This window comes from Pholcus phalangioides, unplaced genomic scaffold, assembly GCF_987345545.1.
Source record: "Pholcus phalangioides strain wild (caught in Gottingen) unplaced genomic scaffold, Ppha-v1.0 ptg000021l_1, whole genome shotgun sequence".
Taxonomy (NCBI): Eukaryota; Metazoa; Arthropoda; class Arachnida; order Araneae; family Pholcidae; genus Pholcus; species Pholcus phalangioides.
The window spans coordinates 6526153-6550116 of record NW_028301614.1 but is presented as its reverse complement, the minus strand read 5'-3'; the positions used below and the strand labels follow the sequence as shown (position 1 = coordinate 6550116).

The following is a 23964-nucleotide window of genomic DNA, read 5'->3' as shown; positions in this document are numbered from 1 at the left end:
ACAGCTCTATATTGCATAGCAAATTGAACACGGGTAATGAGAAGTTTAGATAAAATAATGCAGAAAATCATATCTTATATGTTCTAGACTCTTATGTCAAAAATTCGAAATTTCAAATTATAATTTATATTTTGTTTTAATTATGTAACAAATTGATATTTAAAAATAAAACATTGTAATATGCAAAAAAGTTTTTCATTATGTTATATAGCTACTGTGTTCAAAACATTATCACAGTTTTGAACACAGTACACAAAACATTGAGTTTTTGACGTGAAAACTCAACCCTGTTTGATGGTCATAGTAAATGTATTGACTCAAACTAATTTTTGATTATTTTAAAGGTCATCTTGACATACAATAAAGACAAATCAAAAAATAATTTTCTTTAATAGTCAGTTTTGGCTCAGGTGTGAAGAGGATATTTATACAATGCCAGTATAAATTAAATTAATTAATCAACCACTTTAATTCCAATACGAAATTCATGAGTTAGAGCTAGTCTCACCTGGGTTTTTCGGCATGTACATTTCTGGCCTATCCTTGCAGTAATACAGGCAACATGTCAGAATAAAATCATCGTTGGTCCCCACCTGAAAATGAAGACAAAATATAATTTATGATATGAAAAAATATATTTCAGTTTTATATATAAGGAAGTGAAACAGGAGAAGACTAATAAGTCTAAACTGCATTCCTCCACAATTCAATCGAGGCACCAAGATCATTTTAATGGTTTAAGATGTAAGGTGATATGGATTTTGAAACATGCCCATAAACTACTATTATAAGTATTCCCATACAACACCAAGTATTTTGACAGGTATGATTATCAATAAGGAACATATCATTAATCTAAAACTGTAAGGTCTATTTTTTCATAAATGCAAAGCTGACCTTGCACCTTTACCATATATACTCATGTATGAGCTGAGTTTTTTTATTGAATTAGTTCCTTAATTTGGGAGGTCAACTTACAAACGGGGTCAGTTTTTGAGGAGAAAATATCACCCCCTCCCTCACCAAAACATATGGCTGCAGGGCTAGCTTGAAGATCTGCGACATCATTGAACTAGTTTATATAATGTTACTAATTAGTTGTGTCATTGTGATTTTTGAAGTTACAGTGGAACTTCAGTTAACAAGCGGTTTGGTTAATGAGCAATTCACATAACAAGCAAAAATTTTTAAGAAATTTAGATTCGGTAAATGAGCAAAAATTTTGTGCTTTGTTTATTTATTTTCGCATTATCACAACTGAGCTAATGGTTTTTACTTTCGCCCACACACGTGTTATGGAATTTTGGATAATATTCTCCCCTGAAGGCTCCGGTAAGCATGCCTTACTCTGAAAATTAACACATGTGGAGGTGTGAATATTTAAAATATGAAACTAGATGTAGCATTGTAGCCATGCGTACATGCTCATGAAGTTTTCTTCAAGTTCTGCTTGGAGAAAACTGTAGGCTGATTTGCATTACCGAACGTGACTTTGAAGGGGCTAGCTCATGAATAAGAGCCACTACTTGTCAAAGAGATTATGTGTTTGGGGAAGACGATGGACTAGAGGTGCATGAGAATGACATTCAAGAACTGGTGATGAAAAATGTCTAGGAGTTGATGGTAGATGAAGAGATGGGTCTCTTTTGCACGCACTAGCAAGAGTTCATGGATGGTATCTTATGAAGAAAGAAGTAAGGAGAAATTCCTCACATAAAACGAGATTAGAGAGGTGTGCAAAACTCTGTAGAAAAGAACCACCCGAATAAAGCTGTAGCAGTGTGCAAGCGATGAATCTGTCCAACAAACACTGCAATTTCCCATTTCCCAGAAATCCTAAAAAGCAGGCAAAAGCAATAATGTCATTGGATAAGGATCTTTTTCTTTAAAGTCATGCATACAAAAAGAATTAACTTTGCAAACAACAGCGAGTCTGTAAATTGGCCTAAACGATAATCCACCTCTCTCTCCTCATGTAGAGTAAGTTAATAGTCAATAATATAAATTCATAAACATTATCGTATTTTGTAGGTTTATTCATAGCGTTATTTATATTATGTATATTTCATTATTAATTTGTTTAAGTATTGATTGAATGCCGTTTTTATTAGTCATTTTTATGTGAATGAATAATTGTGGACTGAATTATGTGAGTTTCCATTATTTCCTATAGGGAAGTTTGATTCGAATAACAAGCTATTTGGATAATGAGCATGTTGGCAGAAAAAATTAAGCTCTTTAACAGAAGTTCCACTATATGTTGAAACCCACATGTTAAAGCCAAAGCAGAAAAATCCAAAAATGTTGTTAGCTTTGATACCCGGTAGATAACATAGATTTTTACAGCCTTTAGGTGTCTAAAATTGACAATTGTCGATAGAGCTTGGGCGGTTTACAGTATGAAGTGAAAAAAGCCTTCAGATGTGAGCATCAAGGAGCTTTTTAAAGATAATTTAAGGAGTTTATGAACTCAATGGATGAGTTCTGAAGATAAAGAAACTACAAAACATGTTGCCTTAAAGAAGCCTAACATTAGTCTAGAGTGCCGGGAAAGTGACAACAGCACAGTTGAAGACGCCACACCGTATTTGCTTTGGATTCAGAGCTCGGAGAATCAGAAGAAAAAAATAGATTAGAACAGGGGTTCTCAAATTATGTCAACATTTTGTAAGCCAACAAAAGCTTTTCCAAGAGATTCATTGCTAAACTGCTCTGGCCACAGATAAGTGTTGATGAAGGTAAGGGTGCTGTGGGTGGAAGAAGTTTGAGAACCCCTAGATTAGAAAGTTTGATTCATTTTTCATTTTAAATTTTATTGAAAGAAAACATGATTCTCTCCCCCTCCAAAGTGCAATGATTTTTTTTGGGGGGGGGGGGGGCTGGCTTATATGTTGGCTTATACATGAGTACATACAGTTTATACATTTCAATTTTCAATAGGGACTTAAGGACTTGATTGAAATTACATTTGGGAGCATATTGTTTCAAATGGAGATCTAGCATAAATACATTCATAGCATAATTACATTCTGCAGCCACAAGTCTATTGTGTTACAGTGGATGTTTGATTTCTTGAACTAGTATGGTCTTGAACAATTGGTTCGTAAAATCAAAAGTTAGTAAATGGGAAAGACATTCAAAGGAACAACATATTGTTTAAAACCAGAGGACTGGTTCATAAAATGTATAAGCACATAAACTGGAAATTCGTAAAATCCATCACCGACCTTAACTTTGACGCTTACCTTTCTTGAGCCGATTTCTTCTGCTCTGTAACTAATTGTGTCCAGTATTGATCCTTTGGATGTTATAGAGCGCAGCCGTGGATTCCGCGCAGCAAATTCTTTTTCTAGAAAGAGCACAGCTTCACGTGACTGTGCTGCAACCTTGCTGGCATGCTCTGGCGTGCTGTATGGATTCTCTTTGGTGCCACGTGCAAGACCATCAAGTTCATTTATCACTAAAAAAATTCAGTAACTATAACTCAATGCATAAAGATTACATGTCTATAATTACAAATACAAGAAATATTACACAGAAAAAAAATATTTAGTTTAAAAAATGTGATATTATAATTCCAAAAACAAGATTATCATTATAATGGCTTGTATGATTTCTAAGGATGAAATTAAGACACAAAAATTATGAAATCAAAAAATTCTGGTTGTAACTTACCAACTAGAGGCACAACCAAGTTGAATGTTCCTGAAGCTAATACATCTTTTAGATGGGAAAGATAATCAACAAAACAATTGGTATCAGGAATTAGATACCGAGGTTGTATCTCAAGTACAATGGGATTTTGCAACTGATTCTTTTCAATTACAGCCTGAAAAAAATAACAATTGTTATCACAGTATAATTAGTACCTTGATAAAATTATGTACATATGAAATCTTATATATTCAAGTTTAATGTATACAGGTTGTCCACTTTTATCTATATCCAATAGAAAATTCCTTAACCCATCATGGCTCTAAGTTTTTGGATACTACGCAAAAGGTGAACTTGGAAGAAGTCTATTAGTCTCTGCTGGGAATTGAACCCTGGTCTTGCAATCTGGGCAAATGTGTTATCAATTATTTTCTGATTTCAAATTTGCATAATATTCAGAAATTCTCTTTTTTTGATGTATTGTGCACTAAAGAAAACCATCTCTTAATTTTAGAAAAATTAATTTTTTTACTCCACTAAAATTCACCCGCATTCCTAATTATTTATAGACCAAATTTTAAAATGCCATACTATAAAATACTATAAGGACAATAACAATATGTGAAGAAAGCAACAATCCTTTTAAAAGTAAAGTGATATAGCAACGCAAGACTGGACTAAACGGTGCAGGCTATATACACAATTTACACTAGACTCTCACTAATCTGGTGCATATCAAACCAGAGTATGCCAGATTACTGGAAGTTAATTGAAAAAGTCCATATAAACTTCTGCACACAGATATGCAGTGACACGTTTTTTTCTTCTATACTTGGAGTAAAAACACCAGATTACTGGACAGGCCAGACTAGCACACGACCAAATTATTGGCTCTAGTGCACATAAACTTTCTAATGTAAGAAAACAAAAATCATTCAGACACTTTGCATATGAAACCCAAGATATGAAGCACTTTGGCAATAAATACAAGATTGCATTTTATTTAATATGTGCATTTGATGGGGGAGAGAGAGAGAAGGAATTGAAAATCATAACACAAAAATAATTTTGCAAATTGATGTTTTTCAAATAAGGAGTTCAATTTACCTGCATACGTGCATTGAATCTCTCCTGTCGAGCTCTTGCTCTGCTAAGAGCTTCTTTTCTTGACCAAAGAAGTTTGATTTCACTGTTTCCTTCGCCATCGGGTGAACTCTGCAATAACATTTCATCTGAATCTCCTGTATCATCTCCAAATGAATCATCATTTGACTAAAACAGAAATAAAATTATTGCAAAAATGCTGGCATACACACATATTAATGGTTCTAGAAATAAGGAAACTCATTCGAATCAAACAAAAGTTGAAACAAATGTTCAACAGGCATTAGTTAATACATCCCCAATATGAAACTTATATGAATAGGTCACGAAAGAAATGTAAATAAATCTATATGTATATATATTTTGTTGGCACACTAACACTTTTTTAACATTTGATTTCCTAAAAACGGGGGGGGGGGGGGGGGAGAGAGAGAGAACAATAACATTGTGAAATTAAAATATCAGCAACAAAATTATCGAAAGAACCCTCATTTAAAATTACGATTGTGTAAAACAATAATCTGGAAAATAAAGAGAATTATAATATAGTGATACCTTGGCTAAAACAGATTTTTTCAAAGTTTTTTTTTTTGTCGCAGCTTATGAACATGTTAGTTCTGTGCTCAGATGGCAAAATGTTGTTACTTTTTAAAAATTCACAATGGCAAATTTGTAAAAAACATTTTGGCAATATGCCATACCAGGGCTTTTTGTTTAATCAAAAAGAATAACTTTGCCTGAAACCGGGGTTAATAAAAAAAACTGTTTTTTTTTTTTTTTTTTTTTTTTGAACCAGGTCGTTTCTGTTTAAACCAGGATTTTTTGGTTAAAATCACAATAACATTAAAAATTTCTTAGAATTTTTATTGGAATAACTTCAAGAAAAAACACATATTTTTTAAACATTGTCACTTGAAATGGCATCAAGAATTAATAGAAACAATGGAATGAACTAAATGAAAACTTTTATAATCCAAAAAAAAAAGTTATAATTTTTTTCCCACTTACTTTTTCCCATAGTTCACTTCCAGACTTCTTCAAATCATTTTCGCTATTGCAATTTACTAAGGACTGGAATCTTCTACTTTGCACATCAAACTCAAGATATGGAGTGGGAATTCCACATAGGTAATCACCAAAAAATTGTATTTTACTAATTCGCAATATATCTTTGGCTCGACTCTGCAAAAGAAAAATTTTGAAAGAAGGGTTGATTTAAACCAAATTAATTACACTTAAAATATTTGAGATAAAAAAAAATCTTAGTACAGAGGCAGCTTCTTCTCAGCCCAATATATCCAGGAAATGTACCCTTTCTGAGTATCATACTGAAATGAACTTAGAAAAACAAAAATCATCTGGTTTCCATCAAGAATAGAATCCAGGTCCTCTTGCAAACCAGGCACCCACCTGGGGGCAATTTGCTGAAGTTAAGAGAGGCTACAAATGTTTCTACTTCAGCGCCTCGTGCCACAGTTGTGTGAAATAAGGAAGGCAGGGTCGTCTTCAGTTTAGTACTATATACACAATAATATATCAATTGTAATATCAAGAGTAATCAATTAATAATTTTAATTACTTATTTTCAGATGCAAAAACAATTGCTATTAAACTACACTATATTTCCAAACATCTGTGTTCTTTTTGGAGTTTCAACATTTTATAGAATTTCTAGAAAAATACTAAGCAAATTGTTTTGAAATTTTGGTCACACAAACCTTATGCTTATACTTACAATTTCCAGTGAATATTTAGTCATGGGTAATTAGGGGACAGACAAAAAAATAAATATGAAAAAAGGTTATTGATTTTGTTCAGTATCTTCATTTTCACATCATACACATGTGTTATGTTCAAGATTTCTGTTATATAGCATCAAATATATCTTTGCTCATTTGCATCAAGCTGCAGGGTTCTTTTGAAATAATCAAATAACATAAAATAATCAAAACACAAATTTGTGGAAAATCATTCATCATTTAGGTACTTTCAGCCAGAAACTTAAATTACAGCTCACGATATCATGTATATCATTCTAAATTTTCACGACATTCAACTGGAATTTTTATATAAGTTGCACTACCTATAGCTGGCAACCAAATTTTGAAAAAATAAAACATATTTCCGGCGCATTGGCAATTAAAAAATTTACTAAAAAACCTTCATAACTCATTAAGTAAGAAATAATCAAATCCCGAATTTCTGTACATAGTATCTCATGTATAATGTCACATTTTGTGTGAATTTATAAAATTTGGTTGAAAACTCTGCATATTATAAGCAAAAAAATGATGAAAATAGAATTTTTATAGAAAACATCATGAATACATGTGCAATTCTCACTAAAACCCATACAAGTATTACAAAGTTGGTACAATATTTTATGAAAGTTACAAATAATTTCCAATTTTTTATCATACAGGGTTGATTACAAACTTTTTCTTATTTAATTTTTTGTCAATCCCCTAAATGCATTCGTGACTATATTTTCACTGGAGATTTTGAGTACAAACTATAGGGTTTATGCAGGGCTCCCACTCACAAAATTACAAAAAGTAGTGCGGGGTACCTCCTTAGACAACATAACCATACCATGATAAAATAAAACCCTAAAATAAAAAATTAATTAAAAATTCCATAGCACTAACTATTTTAGTATCCTGTAAGATTGACTCGACCCAAAGCAAAATGACAAATGACCTGGTAACAAAAACAATATTTGGCCAAAATAGAGTAAAATAGAGTAAGTCATATTTCTTTTTAAACGTGTCAATTGTGTTACAATTTACTACCTCCGGGGGTAAGCTATTCCATTTATTAACAACCCTATTAGAGAAAAAGACACCATAGCCTTGCATTGTCCCTCACCAATCGATACTGGTGTCACCTTGTAAAAGCAGTCGACTGGCGGTGTACTAATGTATGTACTGTGTATGATCCATCCTATCCATCCCATTAAAAATTTTGAACACTTCGATCATATCTCCTCGACACTTGTGTTCATCCAATGTAAACATATTCAAAAAATGAAGTCTCTCTTCATAACTCAAGCCCTGTGTGCCAATAAGGACACGCGTAGCTCTTCTCTGCACCCCTTCAACCTATGTCCCTCTGTAGGTATGGTCTCCAAAACATTCCAGGACGAACTAAGCCTCGAAAAAGCGGAAGAATGACTTCAGGAGAAAACAAAGAGACCTTTTTGAAGATGAGACAAAGCATTCTATTCGATTTTTTGACCACTGCTGAACAATGTTCAGAAAACCTAAGCCACTCGTCAATGAGAATTCCTAAATCGGTGACCCTATTTGCATCTGGGATAGAGGCAGAGAACATCATGAGTAGTAAATACAAAATTACTTATTTTTAAATAGGCAGAAGTTTTTAATCACTAATCTACTTGCTGAACCCTCAAATTAAGCAAATGAAAAACTAATAAACCACCAAATGATCCACATGCACCCTCCCCCAAAAAATAAATTTAAAAGCCATACAATTTCTTTGGAAGAATCATTAATTGCAATCTACTATTTGCATTATATCAATGATTCCTTCCTCAATTAAAATCAATTATATGAATTTTCTTGATAGGTTTTGGTGAAAAGTAGGACTAAAGTAGGACATTTTACCAAAAGTAAGAAAAGTAGAACGAATGGAGCCTTGCTTATGTGACTGAAATTTCAAAACAATTTGCCCAGTATTTCTCTAGAAATTCAAGAAAATGTTGAAACTCCTAAAAGGACACAGACTTTTGGCAATATAGTGTATACAGTCTTTTCAGAAATGTGTTTTTTGTAGAACAACCAAAAAAGGGTTCTGAATTTCGGAATGCTTCATGTAAAACAGTATGAAATAAATTTATCAACCTCAATACTGAAACGTTTTGAAAAATCTATAAAAGGTATTGTTTATGTCTTTATCATCTAACAATCACATTAAAATTAGAATTCCTTTAAACCAGCAAAAAAAAAAAATTCTCATCTTTAGTAAAATCTTTTGAAAGTTTATTTAATCTTGAAGAAAAACCATCTTACCTTATCAAACGGTGATTGCACATAACAAGGTTCTCTTGGAGCAGCAAGCAAAGGAACAAAACCAGCTAATATACTGTCTTCTTCCAAAGTAAGCATCTCTAGTTCTAGTTACGAAATGAAAATCAGACGTATAATTTAAAATAAATTGATTATATTCATAGATATTATTTCAATCCAACTCTTTTATGAGGGGGGAAACCTTGTGAAACAGGGTCTTAAAATTTTAATGCTAGAATAAAATCAAGATAACTTTATCTAAATGGTTTACATTAGATAACTACAATAATTAATTTCCAAAACAAGTATCAATTTACCTTCTCTTTTCTCAAAAATAAGCTTTGGTGTGGTGGTATCTATATCTTTCAAGACGGTAAGTAAGTCTGCAAATGATGACCAGATATCCAGCTGAAACCTAACATTAACAGATAATTATTACAATGAAAGAAAAATAATTTCAATGATGTGGAATGAAAGCAATAATTTTGTAATAATAGAATTTTATGTCATTCACTGAAAATTCAGAAAGTCTTCTACTTTGACAGCATTAAACATGTTTTACAAAAGTGGCATTCAACATAATGCAATTTCAGAAATGAATATCTAACTTAAAATGAATATTTGCTTACCAACTGAATGGGTAATCAGAAGGAGAAGGGAATTGTGCCCACAGATGCCTTTGGCAGGACATCCAATCAGTCCATATTTTGATGGTTGGCACCAGTAGCTCCATGTCATCACTGAAAATCTGTTTGGGGTATTTCACTGATATTATGTGTTCCTTATGCAGAGTACAACAGCGCTGCAAAATGAGGGACATCATAGCTTGACAGAGACCCAAAGCATGGACCAACAACATAGAATTTTCATGTCCATTATAGGAGGGTTCTAATAATGAATTGTAATTAAAAAAAGTAAATTATTCACTAAAACAAAATTTCAAATATTACATAGAATGAGGATTAAGCAGTACATATTTTAAGTTTAATCTTTTCAGCTACCATTCTTATCAGCATTAAAATTTTATTTTCATTTTTAACAAGGAATGATTCCTTAGCTTAAGAGTAGAAACAAAAACATGCATACCTTTTATGCAAGCATTTCCAACTGCAAACATATTGATGGTAGACAACTGCAAAAGTCGTAAAGACTCCAACGGAAATGGGCTCCTCAATAACAGCTGGTGAAATTCTTTGAGCATTTGCTCCACAATATCATGAAATGTTTCCATCCTGAAATAGATGATTTGTAGGTGAATATCAAACTTATTAGCATGAAATATACAAGGACATGTTGTAATTCTACATTCTGAAAGCTCTGGTGCTTAGAACAAGTCGAAACCAACAGTTATGGCAGACCTCAGATCATGCTACAAATTACTTTTATCCCATGAATCAAACATTTGAGAAGTGTTGAAAAAATTACCAAGATCCCCATTGATTTAAAAGTGAGTCTGATCTAAGATACAAATTTTCCATGATAGGAATAATTTCGGGAACAAATCAACTTTTGCAAGTACCACTGCAATTTTATTTTATTGTATAAAATAAGTTATTAACCATGAAATAGGAATAATGAGGTACAAAACTCTTCATCAATTAATATTTAAGCTAAAAAATCACATGGATCTATTTCTATAACATGGGCATGAAATAGAGAATTTATTTGAGAAATAATAGTTGACTCATAGATATTTGGGTGCTGAGTTAAGAAAAAAAAAATCCCACCACACAATTTTTTTTAATATTGCTGAATTTATCTTTTCCACATTAGTAGTATTTGTATCAAAATTGAGCACCAATTATATGCATATTTCTTCTCCATTATTAACAGGTGATTAGAGTTGTGAGTAAATTTCATTGGAGCACACAATGTTGAGTTTATCAGAATAACTTTTATGGAACTTGAATGGGTACATAGATAACCACGTTGACTGTCTAGAGGCGCAATAGTAGACAACCTATATTACTACTACTTACTAAATCACCTCGTCTATATTCTTCTACAGAACTTCTAATGAATTAGTACACATTGGATTAATTTGCATTATTTGAAATATTGTAATGATTGAATAATTGTACAGTTGTAAGCCTGTTGCTCTCTGTGACGAGACAACCTATGTTGGCAACACAATGAAAACAAAAGTGCAGATAACTACTATGAATATCATCTGCAGAGATAAAGCAAGACCCCTATCACATAACATTACATTCCCTTAAAAGGTTTTGATTTAGTAATAGTAAATCATGCAGAAACACAAAATGTGTTTAAAGAAAGATCTCATTTGGAGTCTCTTTCGCCCCTTTTGAAAATCAAATACTTCAAGCCTCCTTCTCTTGCACATGTAATCTAAAGAATATGTTTAAAATTTTCCACCCAAAACTCAGCCGCAAAAGCCTTAATAAAGCCATCCAAAATATCACTATCACAGACGTGCCAACTTTTGAAATCCAGAGATTCCCCCCCCCCCAACACTCATTGACTAGATCATAAAAAAAAAAATTTGAATTTTTTTTTAAATCAATTAAGAAAAAGTTACTTCCCCCCCCCCCCAAGGCCGGCTCTGCATTGCCCCTGAGCAGAATATAATTCCATGTCAGTCTTTCCATGCAGAATAGAGAAATCACATCTACATACTGTTCATAAAATATAAGTGTTTCCTTTCGTGGATGCTATCAATGATTGATAATCTTGGGTAAATGAACTCTTAAAAGCTTTATATAGCTGAATATATTTTCTTTCTGAAGATGTTTAATCGAAGAAACAATTAAAAAAAATTCAAATTACAAAGCTGCCAACGAAAAAACATGTTTACCGTACGGCTGTCAATGGAATACAATAACGATTATACAGGAATTTCGACAACCAAGGTCATGCCCCTGATAAATGATTGCCGATAAATGCTACGAAAACGGAGTCGCGTCTTTGCCAGTTGCTTAAATGTGGTCATAGAGACTTTTTTAAGGCTGCTCGATGGAAATGACTATGGCTGTCCTCTATGGGTGTTTTCTTTAACGACGACAGTAATCATTGCCGCCATGATAACGTGAAAACTCGCGTAAAATCTAATTTTCTGCCAAAATGCGGAGAAATTTTAACAAATCCGGAGAGCGGGAAGAAGGATGAAAAATCCGGAGTCTCCCGCCTAAATCGGGAGAGTTGGCAGGTCTGCGATCAGATGACTTGCTATTTGTATCAAATGCTTTCTGAACAATGCTAGTCACATTTAAACTGCGAAGTTCGGACAACAATGCATATTATGTGGATTATACTTATGCATAAAACTATATTCAAACAATATAAAAAAAATATTAAGAAAAAATATTCATACATACCCAACCTTTGTGTACAATTTACCATGAGCATGGAGGAAGCTTGTGATAAACCTCTTGTTCAACTGTAAACAATAAATAAAAATCTTAATTACTATAGTCTGATTTCTCAATTAAGAAAAAAAAATTCAATTTCTGTTTCCAAATATAATTTTAATATGTTAACCTTCTAACTGTGTAATCATTTCTTACATTTGTATTTTTTTGGGTTTTTTTTAACTCATTGTATAGATTCTATTTTTTACTAAAAAATATTTTTTAAAAATTATTATCCCAAGGAGAGTTAGAGAAATAACTTTTCTGGCTAAGATTTTGAAAAGTTAATTTTCATGGAGACATAATATTGTGATCAATTATAGATGGAGCAGTTTAAAAAAATATCAGGCTATCAAAAATTTACTTCAGCATCAGGCAGCTTTTTCAAGTCCTCTGTCCTCTTGCCATCATTGAAAAGACTGTCTTGCTGTGAGCTTGACCCATCTGGTTTAACCCAAACTTCACACCGTTCTCCCACTTTCAGCATCATGACCTGCTCAGATGCTATTTCTTCTTGTCTCTTCTTTTCATATTGTTCATACTGCAAGAATAAACAAACAATGAAATATTCCATAGCAAAATTGATCAATCTGAAATTTCATTAATCTAGACCAGGGGGTGACAAACTGTTGATCAGCAACAATTCTGTCCTTGGAAGCTTCATATACAACTTGCTTGGTAATGTGATTTATTTTGTAGTTTTTATATTTTGCAATATTTTTATTCACAAATATGAAAATGTTTGTGAATTCAAAATTTTAATGAATATAGTCATTTATGTAAAAACTCAGCTACAAAAAGGCTGTTGTTAGATTCTGTTTCTATTCACGTTTCGGTTCACAGAATATAGTGTGTGTATGCACAGAGCATTACTGAATACAGCCAGTGGCTGATAAACAGAGTTTACTGGCATTTTGCTGTATCGAGTTTGTTATCCTCTTTTAGACCTGGGGTTTCCAGAAAATGGTCTACTTAATTCATTTCAGAATAAAGGTGGTCCCTCCCACTCTTTTGTAAAATGATAATTCAGAACTTATGAAATATTGTTCATTTGTAACAGGCATCTTCAACCTGCTGCTTATTGACGCCTCCATCCTTAAAAGTCCATCCCAAGTTCTATATATTTTATTATAGGTCATTCACCCCAAACATATTTTTTTCTATTTCACTATTGAAAGGTTTTGGTGTTCATACTATAGCTTACCAAGCTTTCTAAATAGAATATTAAAATATTTGTGTGCTCAGAAATTTTGGGACAAATTTTCCAAATGTTTACAGATATGAAAATAAAAATACTCACCTTTTTCTTTGCATCTTCAAACAAACTCAATAGATATTCTCGGGCAGACAGAAAAGGATTACTAGCAGCTAAGCTTCTCATAAAATAATATACTGCATCCAGTTTTCTCCTCTGGGAAAAAAAATTGTTAAACAATCACTGACCCGAGTATTTTAATGAAATTATGATAATAATGAAACTAAACAACAGTGCTAACATGACTATGAGAGAAGATTTCCCTGAAAAAGTAGACCTCCGAAAGGAGGGATGGGTTTTCTTAGATGAGACAAAATATAATAACTATATTATGATGCATATGCAGTAAACTCAGGTGGTTATTTGAGTAGAGATAACTCCTTCACAGTTTTCTCATCAAAAAGAACGGAGGAATGGCATTCAAACTCCAAATTCAGAATATAGTTATAAACGAATGCTCCAAGAATTACTCCAGGAGTATAATGAAGTTTCAGTTTGTGTGAGATTACATAATCATGCCGACTGTTAAAATTTCAAAAAACTATTATCTCAATTGTTATCACAAATTAAAACATTAGAAAACAAATCTAAAAAAAATTATTTAGGGATTTTAAGAAATTTCACATTTTTAAAAGTAATCAATGATAATATTGTGTTAGAAGATTGATTGTACTGACACAGAGTAGATCATAAATTTATTAATTAACAACTGTACATGATGTATGCAGCAGCAGTGATTCTAGTAGGTTATCGGGATGGCCACTAATTGCTGACAAAAAACCAGCCTATTGTCTTACAAAGGAGTGTTTTGATGATTACAGCCATCTAGACTTCCATATTAAGAAGACACCAATGAATAAAGCAAATACACGAAAATAAAAGTCCTAATGCATTTCAACACCAATGGGTGCCGTCTTCAGAGGAAAATTTAACCACCAGTTGCGCTTGGATTGAATACCAAATCTTAACGCTCAGTTGCTCAGCATAAGAAGTATGTCTGTTCACTTCACACGTTGTGGTCAGAATGAAGCTGTGAGCCTGCGTGAAATAATAATGCAGAGTCCTGATTGGACACTTACGGAATAGTGCTATACGATTGGTCTATTCAAATTTTCTTATAATTCCAGCTTGAAATGAATTTAAGCCATGATGTTGCGATCGGGGGTGTAGATTTATTATCGTTAACTAGTGTATTTTAGAAGGCCCGAATATATCTGCCTTCGTAGAAATCTAAATCACACAACTGTGGACTTGACTTTGTGAAAAACTCTCAAATCTTGAAATTTGAATCTATGGCCCTCTTGCCAACAATGAGCGGCGATGATCGATTTTTCACATTCCTGATTCTTAACACAGTGAGCGTGTTCATTTAATCTTGCTTTTATGGGTCTACTTGTCTATCCTATATAACCAAGAGAGCAATCATCACATGGAATGTAATAAATGCCCCATTGTTTATTCTTTGGTATAGCATCTTTAGGGGGCATGAAACCAAAGTTTTTAGTGGGCACATCTATGGTTGTTAGATTAAACTTTTTAAGAATCGGTTTGATCTTCAGTGAGAGTATTGGATCATAGGGTATGACTACACCTTCTTTGAGTGGTTTCTCTAATATTTTCTAGAGTGGTTCCTCATGCCGGTTTCAAGAATTTACACTAGTTAACGATAATGAATCTACACCCCGATCGCAACACCATGGTTTAAATTCATTTCGAGCGGGAATTATAAGAAAATTCGAATAGACCAATCGGATAGCACTATTCCGCAAGTGTCCAATCAAGACGCTGCATTATTATCTCACGCAGGCTCATGGCTTCATTCTGACCACGACGTTTGAAGTGAACAGATGTACTTCTTCCGCTGAGCAACCGAGCGTTAGGACTTATATTTTCGTGTATTTGCCTTATTCGTTGGTGTCTTCTTAATATTCTTGGGCAAAGTTGATCAACTCTTCTATAGACTTCCATAGTCAATAAACAAGGCATGCCTACAGCAGAATATTCCGAAATCTGTGCCGCACATAGTACAAAATAAAGAATGAAAACTAAATGTATGAAAAAAAGTTACTCACAGTACAGAGAGCAAGAACAGCAAGCTGATGATATGGTCGTCCATTTTTCGGCACCAACTGTTGGGCTTTTATGTACCAACTACAAATATTTGTAATATAAGAATTAAATCTCATAATTGGATGGGTACAAAACAATGCATGCACAAAAGTGCAAACTATTTGACTGTCAGGTGTCATTTTTGAGCACACAAACTTTCCCAAATTTTTTAAGAACACAAGAAAATAGACATTTTTTATCGCATATAATATAATTATCATGGAGAAAGTGACAACTCATTAGAAACATAGTGCTAAAAAAAATATCAGAATTGTTTTTCTTGCAGAATGATCCTACCTTCTTGCTTTGCCATAATTAGAAGTACCACTTGCTTGCTCCTTGTAACGGGCAAGATCACCAAGGTAAATCAATGTCTTCTGGCAACTGATTAGAACTAAGCGCAGAGAGTCATACAAACAATTGCTTGCTGGATCATCTGTTTCTAACAGCTTTGATAAATTGAACCCAAATGTTTCTTGCTGCTTCTCCAGTAAGTTCTCATAGAAAATCGTTCCCTTCAAAGTAAAACTTTAATTAGTACAACAGGTAATAAATTAGTTGAAATAACAGTATCTATTCAATATGTGACTGTGGTCATTTTCATTTCACCACATTCAAATAATTATTCATAGAAACTTTTAGAGTCTGACAATAATTCAATTTAAACTTGTTCATAATGTGTTTCCATTGAAAATTTGTTTGGGTAAGTGAAAGTTGAATATTTTTTTTTTATTACTCAGATTACTTGCTAGAGGAGACACTCCTAGGGTTGAGGTACATTGCATGTGTGTGTGTGGTGTATTGTATTTTCCCCATCACATTTATTCTATGAATTCTTACATACAAGTAGAATAAATCAATAAAAGAATTCTACTAGATTATACTATCAATTAACCTAGCATCATAAATTTCATTTGAATGATTGACATAATAACAAATAAGCTTGAAATCTAACAAGCTTTAATGCTTATAATACCACATTTGGTATCTGCCAATACACATCAAATTCAATTTTACTCCACCAAATTTCATTGTGGAGTGAAAATATTCCTTCCAACATAAGATACAATTTTGTTAAGTCATTTCTCACTGATGATAAAAAAAATAAATTATATACTCTGCTTTTACAAAAGTACCTCTTGAAATTTTGGAGGGGAGTGAAATCACTCTTCAAAATTATTTTTTCGGACAACATTGATCACATTTAATCGTATATACACTCATTGCCATAAAAATTTGCGCACCTAGAAGAAGTCGTCAAAATGAAACAAAATTTTACACATGTAAGTACTACGTTGATATAAGTAAGTGATTAGAAAATCCAAAAAAAAGGATCATTTATTGCAGAAAAAAGTACAGATGAACAGAAGTTTTAGTACTCTGTTGGACCCCCTCTAGTGCGACTGCACGATGCAATACGAGCGGGCATTGAGGCATACAAGTTCCGTATGATGTCCCAAGACATCTCGTTCCACAGTTGCTGCCTCTAGTTCGACCAACCTCGTAGGGTGTCCAACTTGCCCAAATGATCCCAGATATGCTCGATTGGTGACAAATCTGGGGATAGAGCAGGCCAGGGAAGGGTGGTAATGTGGCGTAGGCAGTCTTGTGACATCCTTGCTGTGAGTGGCCTAGCATTGTCTTGTTGAAAAATGGCTCCTGGGAGCCCTGCCATGAGTGGCAACACATGTGGCTGAAGGATGTTATGGACGTACCGCTGGGCTGTCATTGTGCCATGGATCAATATTAGGGGTGACCATGTATCGTAAGCAATGGCACCCCATACCATGACACCAGCTTTGGGAGCGGTGTGTCGCTGTAAAGCGAAGGTAGGATTGAAGCGTTCACCACGGGGCCTCCACACACGAACACAATTGTCATCACTGCTCAAGTTGAATCTCAATTCGTCGCTGAAGACGACCTGGTTCCATTCCGTTGCAGTCCAATCCCGTCGTGCTCGACACCACTCCAAACGGGGGCGTTGGTGGGTGGGTGTCATTGGCAGCACACGTAATGGGCGCCGCGATACCAGATGTCCTTCAGCCAGGCGCCTTGCGATGGTTTGGGAAGACACAGGGGCCCGTAGTGAAGCTGCTGCCTGTGTCTGGATAGCGGCCAATGAGGCAGTTGGCTCTTCGCGTGCGTTTCGGATGATGTGACGGTCTTCTCGACGACTGGTGTGTCGAGGGCGTCCTGAACCTGGTGGCCGTGTAAATGACGGCTCTTCTGTCCACTGGTCCCAACACCTCCTCACAGTAAAATCAGAACGGCCTAGTTGACGAGCTACTCGCCGAGCTGACCACCCAGCTTCCATCATCCCGATGATTCTCCCCCTATCAAACTCTGACAACTGCTCATATGGTCTTTGACGGCGGCATAACGCCATGTCTACCTCAGCATTTCCTTTGCAAACGATTAAATACACTCCAGCAAGCTCTGCTTACCTGTTTTATACTCCAAGGAGAACGAAGTTCAATGCCCTCTAGTGGCATTACGCAATGCGCAATCACGCTGCATTGCTAATCATTTGCATATCTGCTCGACATGTACCTTCAGGCCAACTTTCGTTACGATCCCACAATTATTTCTTGGTGCGCAAATTTTTATGGCAATGAATGTATGTATATAACATGACCTATTTATCTCAGAAACAATTATATGCAGGTTTTATAATTATTTATTTCTAAGTTGCAATTAAAATTTGAAAAATAAACAAGCTTATGAAACATGTTTCTAATTTTTTTTCTTTCAAATTGTATATTATTTTAAAACTGAATAGGCAAAGTGAAGATTGAATAAAATAAAAAATGCAGGATAATAAGTACTGTTAGTGCAGATCAGGATCAGAACTAGGATGCTATGTTGTTTTGCTGCCTGGGAAGACAAACATGATTTTGTCATCCCACCACTTTAAAATTTGATAATTTTATAACAGTGTTTTGTCTCCCCCCCTAAATTTTGCTGCCTGGGGTAGTTGCCTCCTCTGCCCCCCCCCCCAGTTCCAGCGCCTGGTACAGATAGGCAATTTTGGGACTCCTGATATAGATACTTGTCACTGAATCGTGTAATCAAATGAATAGACTACGTTTTGGAAGAAAACGTGCCTGTAGATTCAGGTTAAGAGTTATACACTCCTTGTGAGAAGAAACTTTTGTGGAAGCCCTAGAATAGAGCTTTAATGTATTTCACTACCTATTAATAGTCAATGCTCCTTTAATGCACTGAATTTTCAGCCTCATAGGTGTCCATCAGAAAGAGGTTTCACTCAAATTCATGTTCTACTATACATAGTCCCAATTTATTGAACAATTCATTCAAACCCAACTGAACCCAATTCATTCAAATTAGCCTAAACCAAGCAATTATCAATATGAAAATAACAGAGAAACAAATGCTCAGGAATTTTACACAAGTGTTTCAAGTGATAAAAGGTGTTGCATTTATGAATTTTCATTAGTAAACTCAATCCAAAATAAGTTTAAATTATAAAAAAAACATTAAAGCGTATCTTACTTCATGAATCACATTCAAGAGGTTTTCCTGAAGCTCTTGATTACTTTGATTTTCTTCCAGGTCTTTTCGCATTGCTTCAATAATCTGGTGATAAGCAACCTTCCATAGCTGCTGCTCAGCATTCTTTTCAGCACAATATCGTGGATCAGCCAGTATGATGTTTTCATACCTCAGCTGAAGTTTCCATCTAAATATTCAGAATATATACACATATATATTAATCACATCCTGCATAACAAGCATCAACCTGGGAGGGGGGACCACATTTAAATGCTTTAAATTGAATTCAATTAATCAACAATATAATTGATTATACATGACTCATACAATACAAGAGTGAAATGAAGAGTTACCTGCACTGTCTCATGCTGTTCATACTACCCGCAGAGCAGCCTTTTGAAACAAATGAGTTCAGTTCTCGCTCCAACATACCGATCTCTTTCAAGTTCTTTTCCACTATTGGTTTCAAACTAACGAAAATAAAGAGGCAAAATCATTAAAGGAGCACAATTACTGATGAATGCAAAAAACTGTAAATTAACACAACATATTTTTGTGCCATAAGTTTATTAGTGAAATTCCTTGCAGCAGTGGTTCTCATTCTTTTTTGCAGAAGCAGCTCCCTTAGTCTAGTTAATTTCTATCCCTGGGGCTTCCCAGAATAGTCTAACAAAGAGCTGGTTCAAAGCATCGAACAAGCACACATCAATATCAGAAACTCGCCACGATGCCCCTCAAAAAGATTGGTGGCACTCTCAGGAGCCGCAATGCATACTATGAGAAACACTGCCTCACAGTATTCATGATGGTGAAAAAACAAGATGTATATAACCATTGCTCGAAACTACTTTTTCCCTCATATACCAGCGAAAGGAAAGGTTATTCAATGAAAATATGTAATTTCCCAAGGAAAATTAATGAAAATGATTGTAGGATAGTATGAAATTTCTGAGGAAAAGATCAATTTTTATGGTTCCTAAAAAAAATCTATATTTTGATAGCTAGTTTAATACCTGTCAAAATTCTGCCAATTTCAAATATAAATCGTGCTACCATACATGGGAGAAGTTAACATCACTTGAGATGGCGACAAGTGAGAAAAGCTGCCAAAATTTGGTTTTCGTGACACAAATCCATAGGCACCAGATTTATTTATTTTAAAGAAAAAAAAAGAGTCAAGGTAAATGACAAAGAACAGCGGGAGAAATATAAATTATTCATTGAGTGAAACCACAGAGCAATACAGTCCAAAGTGCTTATTGCAATCACATCGGGATGTCTGATAACAATAACCAAATGATAACTAGGATATCAGAAAAAGTGTTTGCAAATACAGTGGCCATACATCCCCTTCGGCCGAACAGGGAGTATGGTAAATGTATATTGGTAAAACAGGACAACTCTATTCCTCCCCACATTGCAAAATGTTCAAATTATTCTATTTTTTTCCCTTCCTTTGAGGGAAACTAAAATTACTTCATTTTTGTTATTCAGCTATCGTGTTAGAATGAAACTGATGTATACATCACAAATTGCAATATATTTTTTTTAATGTACAATACGTTTTATAGAACCCTTGGGAAAGTCTCACAAGGAAAAACAAATTGAATCTGGTCAACTAAAATAAACTTATCAAGAACTGAAGGAAAAAGCTTTTTTCTTCATCATTTGCCTTCACTATAGGATGGCCACTGCAAAAAACAGCTCCACATGTACATGGATCGCAGCAAATACTACGTCGACCAATAATGTCATTAAGTATGGAAGTGTTTATCAGCAAGGGGGGGGGGGGGAACAAAACATGCCTAACCTCTTACATAATCTTGCAGCCAGATAATGATAACTTATGGGAAAAAAATGAAGTTTGGTTGAACCTTAGCTTCTGAATGCTCAGAGAAAGAATGTATATATATATACACATACATGGAGGGAAAAGATTAAATCGCCAAACGTCCTGATAACCATAAACAAATTTTTTCCTATGTTATGATATTACTAGATATTGCTCCATTCTGTTATTTGCAAAAGTGATGACAATACCCAAATGATAATGTTATCCATGATTCTAATATATAAGCAGCATTGACTGTATTTTGAAGGGAAAAAAAGAATGTGTAATTACTGCTGAAATATGAATGTGCCAAATGAATTCAAACTAAGTTTCATACCGTCTTTTCTCTGATTCGGTTTGTTGCATATAAGTAGCGGCACAGACTGGCGGCTGGATAATTGGCCCAATCGATCTTAGATGCTCCCCTTGAAGTACTGGAGGAGAGATGCCGCCAACATTGCAGCAAAGAGGACTAGCATTCCTAGGTACGTCTGCAAGAAGTGAGAAGTCCCCATTTTGGTATTGATATGGGTTCTTGATGTTTGTTGGGGCAGGTTGAGGAGGCAGAATATACCCATCTGATACACTTTTAGGTGAATGTATATACGTCGGAGAGTTGAAATGGTCATTGCCTGCCATATATTCAGATGAAAGATTTATAGGCTGATAATGTGGAGCAACTGGAGTAGGAATATTTACAATTTCAGGTGTTGCAGGATTTTTTGGATTGAATAATTGCTTGTGAATGAAATGCTGTTGCGGTGGGGATGGATAGTGATGGGAAGCATGTGGGCTGGAAGATGGCTTTTCTATGGTGACAGGCTCACTTTCTGAATTAAATGTTTCAACAGGTATCCTCAATATTCCGCCACTTCTCGATATGTCCGGTTTCGGAACATTAACATCCTGTTGTATTGGTTGGCAACCAGAAGTCTGGTTTCCTAAATGTAGTTTTTGGAACCTTGGCGGCAGATTATCAAGTTTGTCCTGCCTGATTTTTCTTGAAGACTTTTCCCAATTATCAGAAGAAACACTTCCATTTGCTGTCGAGAAGGAATGTTCTGACTTCTCAGATGATCTCCTTTCTCTATTTCTGCTAGGTACCCTTTCTTCTACCTTCCCTTTCTTAAACAAATCATCACCTCCATCTGCTAGATAACTTGAATTGATTATATAGCACGTCTTCAGACGATTTTTGTCTTTATTTGAATTCACTGGATCATTTCCTGAAAAAACAGATCGGGTCATACTGTTCATGTTAGTATCTAAATCTTCATTGTTTCTCTTGCTGTCCTTCAACTTCGAACTACATACAACTTTTGACTTTGTGAAATTGCTCTGAAGAGTTTCATGCCTGCTCTCAGTGTGTTTTTTAATATCACAATCATTCCCAAAACTATCTTTGCTTAGCAATTCAATACTTTTACCCTTGTCTAAAGAGTCTTTGTAGTTTCTGTTGTTGCTCCTATCGCTGGACTTTTCATATTTGTGGTGATTGTTTCCCCCTTTGATGGACTTATGATAGATTTCATTGTTGTTATCACAAATGATATGTGCACTAGAGACATCCGAATTCATTTGTGAGCTGTTCTCACAGTTGCTCTCTTGAGAAGATCTTGAATTGGGCCTCTCGGACATTGTGCAATTTTTGAAAAATCGTTTCGAATTATCATAATTAAGCTCTGGGTGCTTCTCTTTCAAATTTTTTCTAGAATTTTCCATTCTGAACTCTGAAGGATTCTGTACACCTCCTTTTCTCTGTCTGGCTTCTTTTGCCTTCTCCATATTGAGATTCTTTGTTTGGCAGAACTGCTCCAAATTCTTACTATCTTTGATAAATTTCATACTGTCATCAGGTTCTGGCTCAGTAATACCCTTCAACATAGCACAAATCCTTGGTTTTGGCATGTAGACTTCCATGTCTGGACGCCTGCATTTTGTGACTTTTTTTCCAGATCCTTTATCATCAACTTGGTCTTTCAGGTGAACTGCCTTGTTGTGGACGGAATTGGATCCCTGTTTAGTTTTTAAACCAGGCTTTTCCAGTTCCCCAAATTTAGATGACTTTTGACTTGGGAGATCTTTTTCTGGTTCTGCTGAAGACCTGGAGCTTTCATCTCTGTTCAAGTTGTTTTTTTGCTGAAGTCCCATACCTGGACGGTATATTTGCATTTCCGGCTTCTTGCGTTCCTTCTTTCTGCGCCTCATGTCGTCGTCAGAGAACTCAGACAAAACTCTATCTGATCCTGTAGAAAGAATAAAAGCATAGCATTAGAAGATGAAAAGTAGCATAAGAGAACATGTAACACACATGAAACATCACATCTGTAGAATCGCAAGTGGCCCAGCTGTTGGCCATCACTGCTCCAATGTATATGTAATATAGTTAAGGCCCTTCATAACGACCATGTGTTATAGCAAATCTTTTATTATAACGAATGGTATAAGTCCTGAATGTTTTCTTATTCATCCCAGAACATTTTTCATCCAATATAACAACTAACAAAGATAGTTCAATCCAATACAATGTCCAAAAACTTAGCTCTGCCTCCACTCCTTTCTTAGCAGAAAAAATATTTTTAATCATCTTCAGCATTAGAGAATTCAGTTTTCAGTATAATCTGTTTGTGATGGCAAGAGACATGATGAGATGGATGCCTGATAAATACCCGTCTGACTGTACATGACTGAACCCCTCATTTTTCAAGGTATAGATTTCTTGAAATCCTTGCTGAGAAGGAAGGGTATGAAAAGATTCTGGCCATGCCATGAGAAGACCAGGAGGTACCATTGGCAAGTTATAGCATCCACATAAAAATTTTGAACACTTGTCGCATGGGACACGCTCTTTCTTAGTTCAATGAAGAACAAAATTACTGAGAGAAAAACCTTCCTAACTTTTTCCCCTTTCTTCACCCCCTTTTTTTTTACAGTGTATCATGAACACATGACCTTGAAAAGTAGTTTTACTACTTTGAAGTAACAATGAAGCATTTCACTGATTCATTATATTGATATATGCCACGGGTTGTTGAAGAATAAGATGACAAGATATCTAGTTGTGTCCCTGAATGAGGGACATGCGACGAACCCTCCTGACTG

General features: G+C 34.7%; 1 protein-coding gene across 1 annotated transcript in view; it reads right to left on the bottom strand.

Moving 5' to 3' along the window:
• LOC149070548 (telomerase-binding protein EST1A-like) overlaps positions 1 to 23964 on the bottom strand; it is a 39402-nt gene that overhangs the window by 11474 nt on the left and 3964 nt on the right. The window contains exons 2-18 of the mRNA XM_089249174.1: positions 21200 to 23108; positions 19385 to 19501; positions 19032 to 19218; positions 15816 to 16033; positions 15482 to 15560; positions 13455 to 13565; positions 12519 to 12695; positions 12122 to 12183; positions 9873 to 10018; positions 9416 to 9674; positions 9104 to 9201; positions 8790 to 8893; positions 5767 to 5940; positions 4762 to 4926; positions 3676 to 3829; positions 3246 to 3460; positions 509 to 593 (exon numbers count right to left, since the gene is read on the bottom strand). Coding sequence (XP_089105300.1) covers positions 509 to 593; positions 3246 to 3460; positions 3676 to 3829; positions 4762 to 4926; positions 5767 to 5940; positions 8790 to 8893; positions 9104 to 9201; positions 9416 to 9674; positions 9873 to 10018; positions 12122 to 12183; positions 12519 to 12695; positions 13455 to 13565; positions 15482 to 15560; positions 15816 to 16033; positions 19032 to 19218; positions 19385 to 19501; positions 21200 to 23108 — 4260 coding nt within the window. The remainder of the gene's footprint in view (positions 1 to 508; positions 594 to 3245; positions 3461 to 3675; positions 3830 to 4761; positions 4927 to 5766; positions 5941 to 8789; positions 8894 to 9103; positions 9202 to 9415; positions 9675 to 9872; positions 10019 to 12121; positions 12184 to 12518; positions 12696 to 13454; positions 13566 to 15481; positions 15561 to 15815; positions 16034 to 19031; positions 19219 to 19384; positions 19502 to 21199; positions 23109 to 23964) is intronic.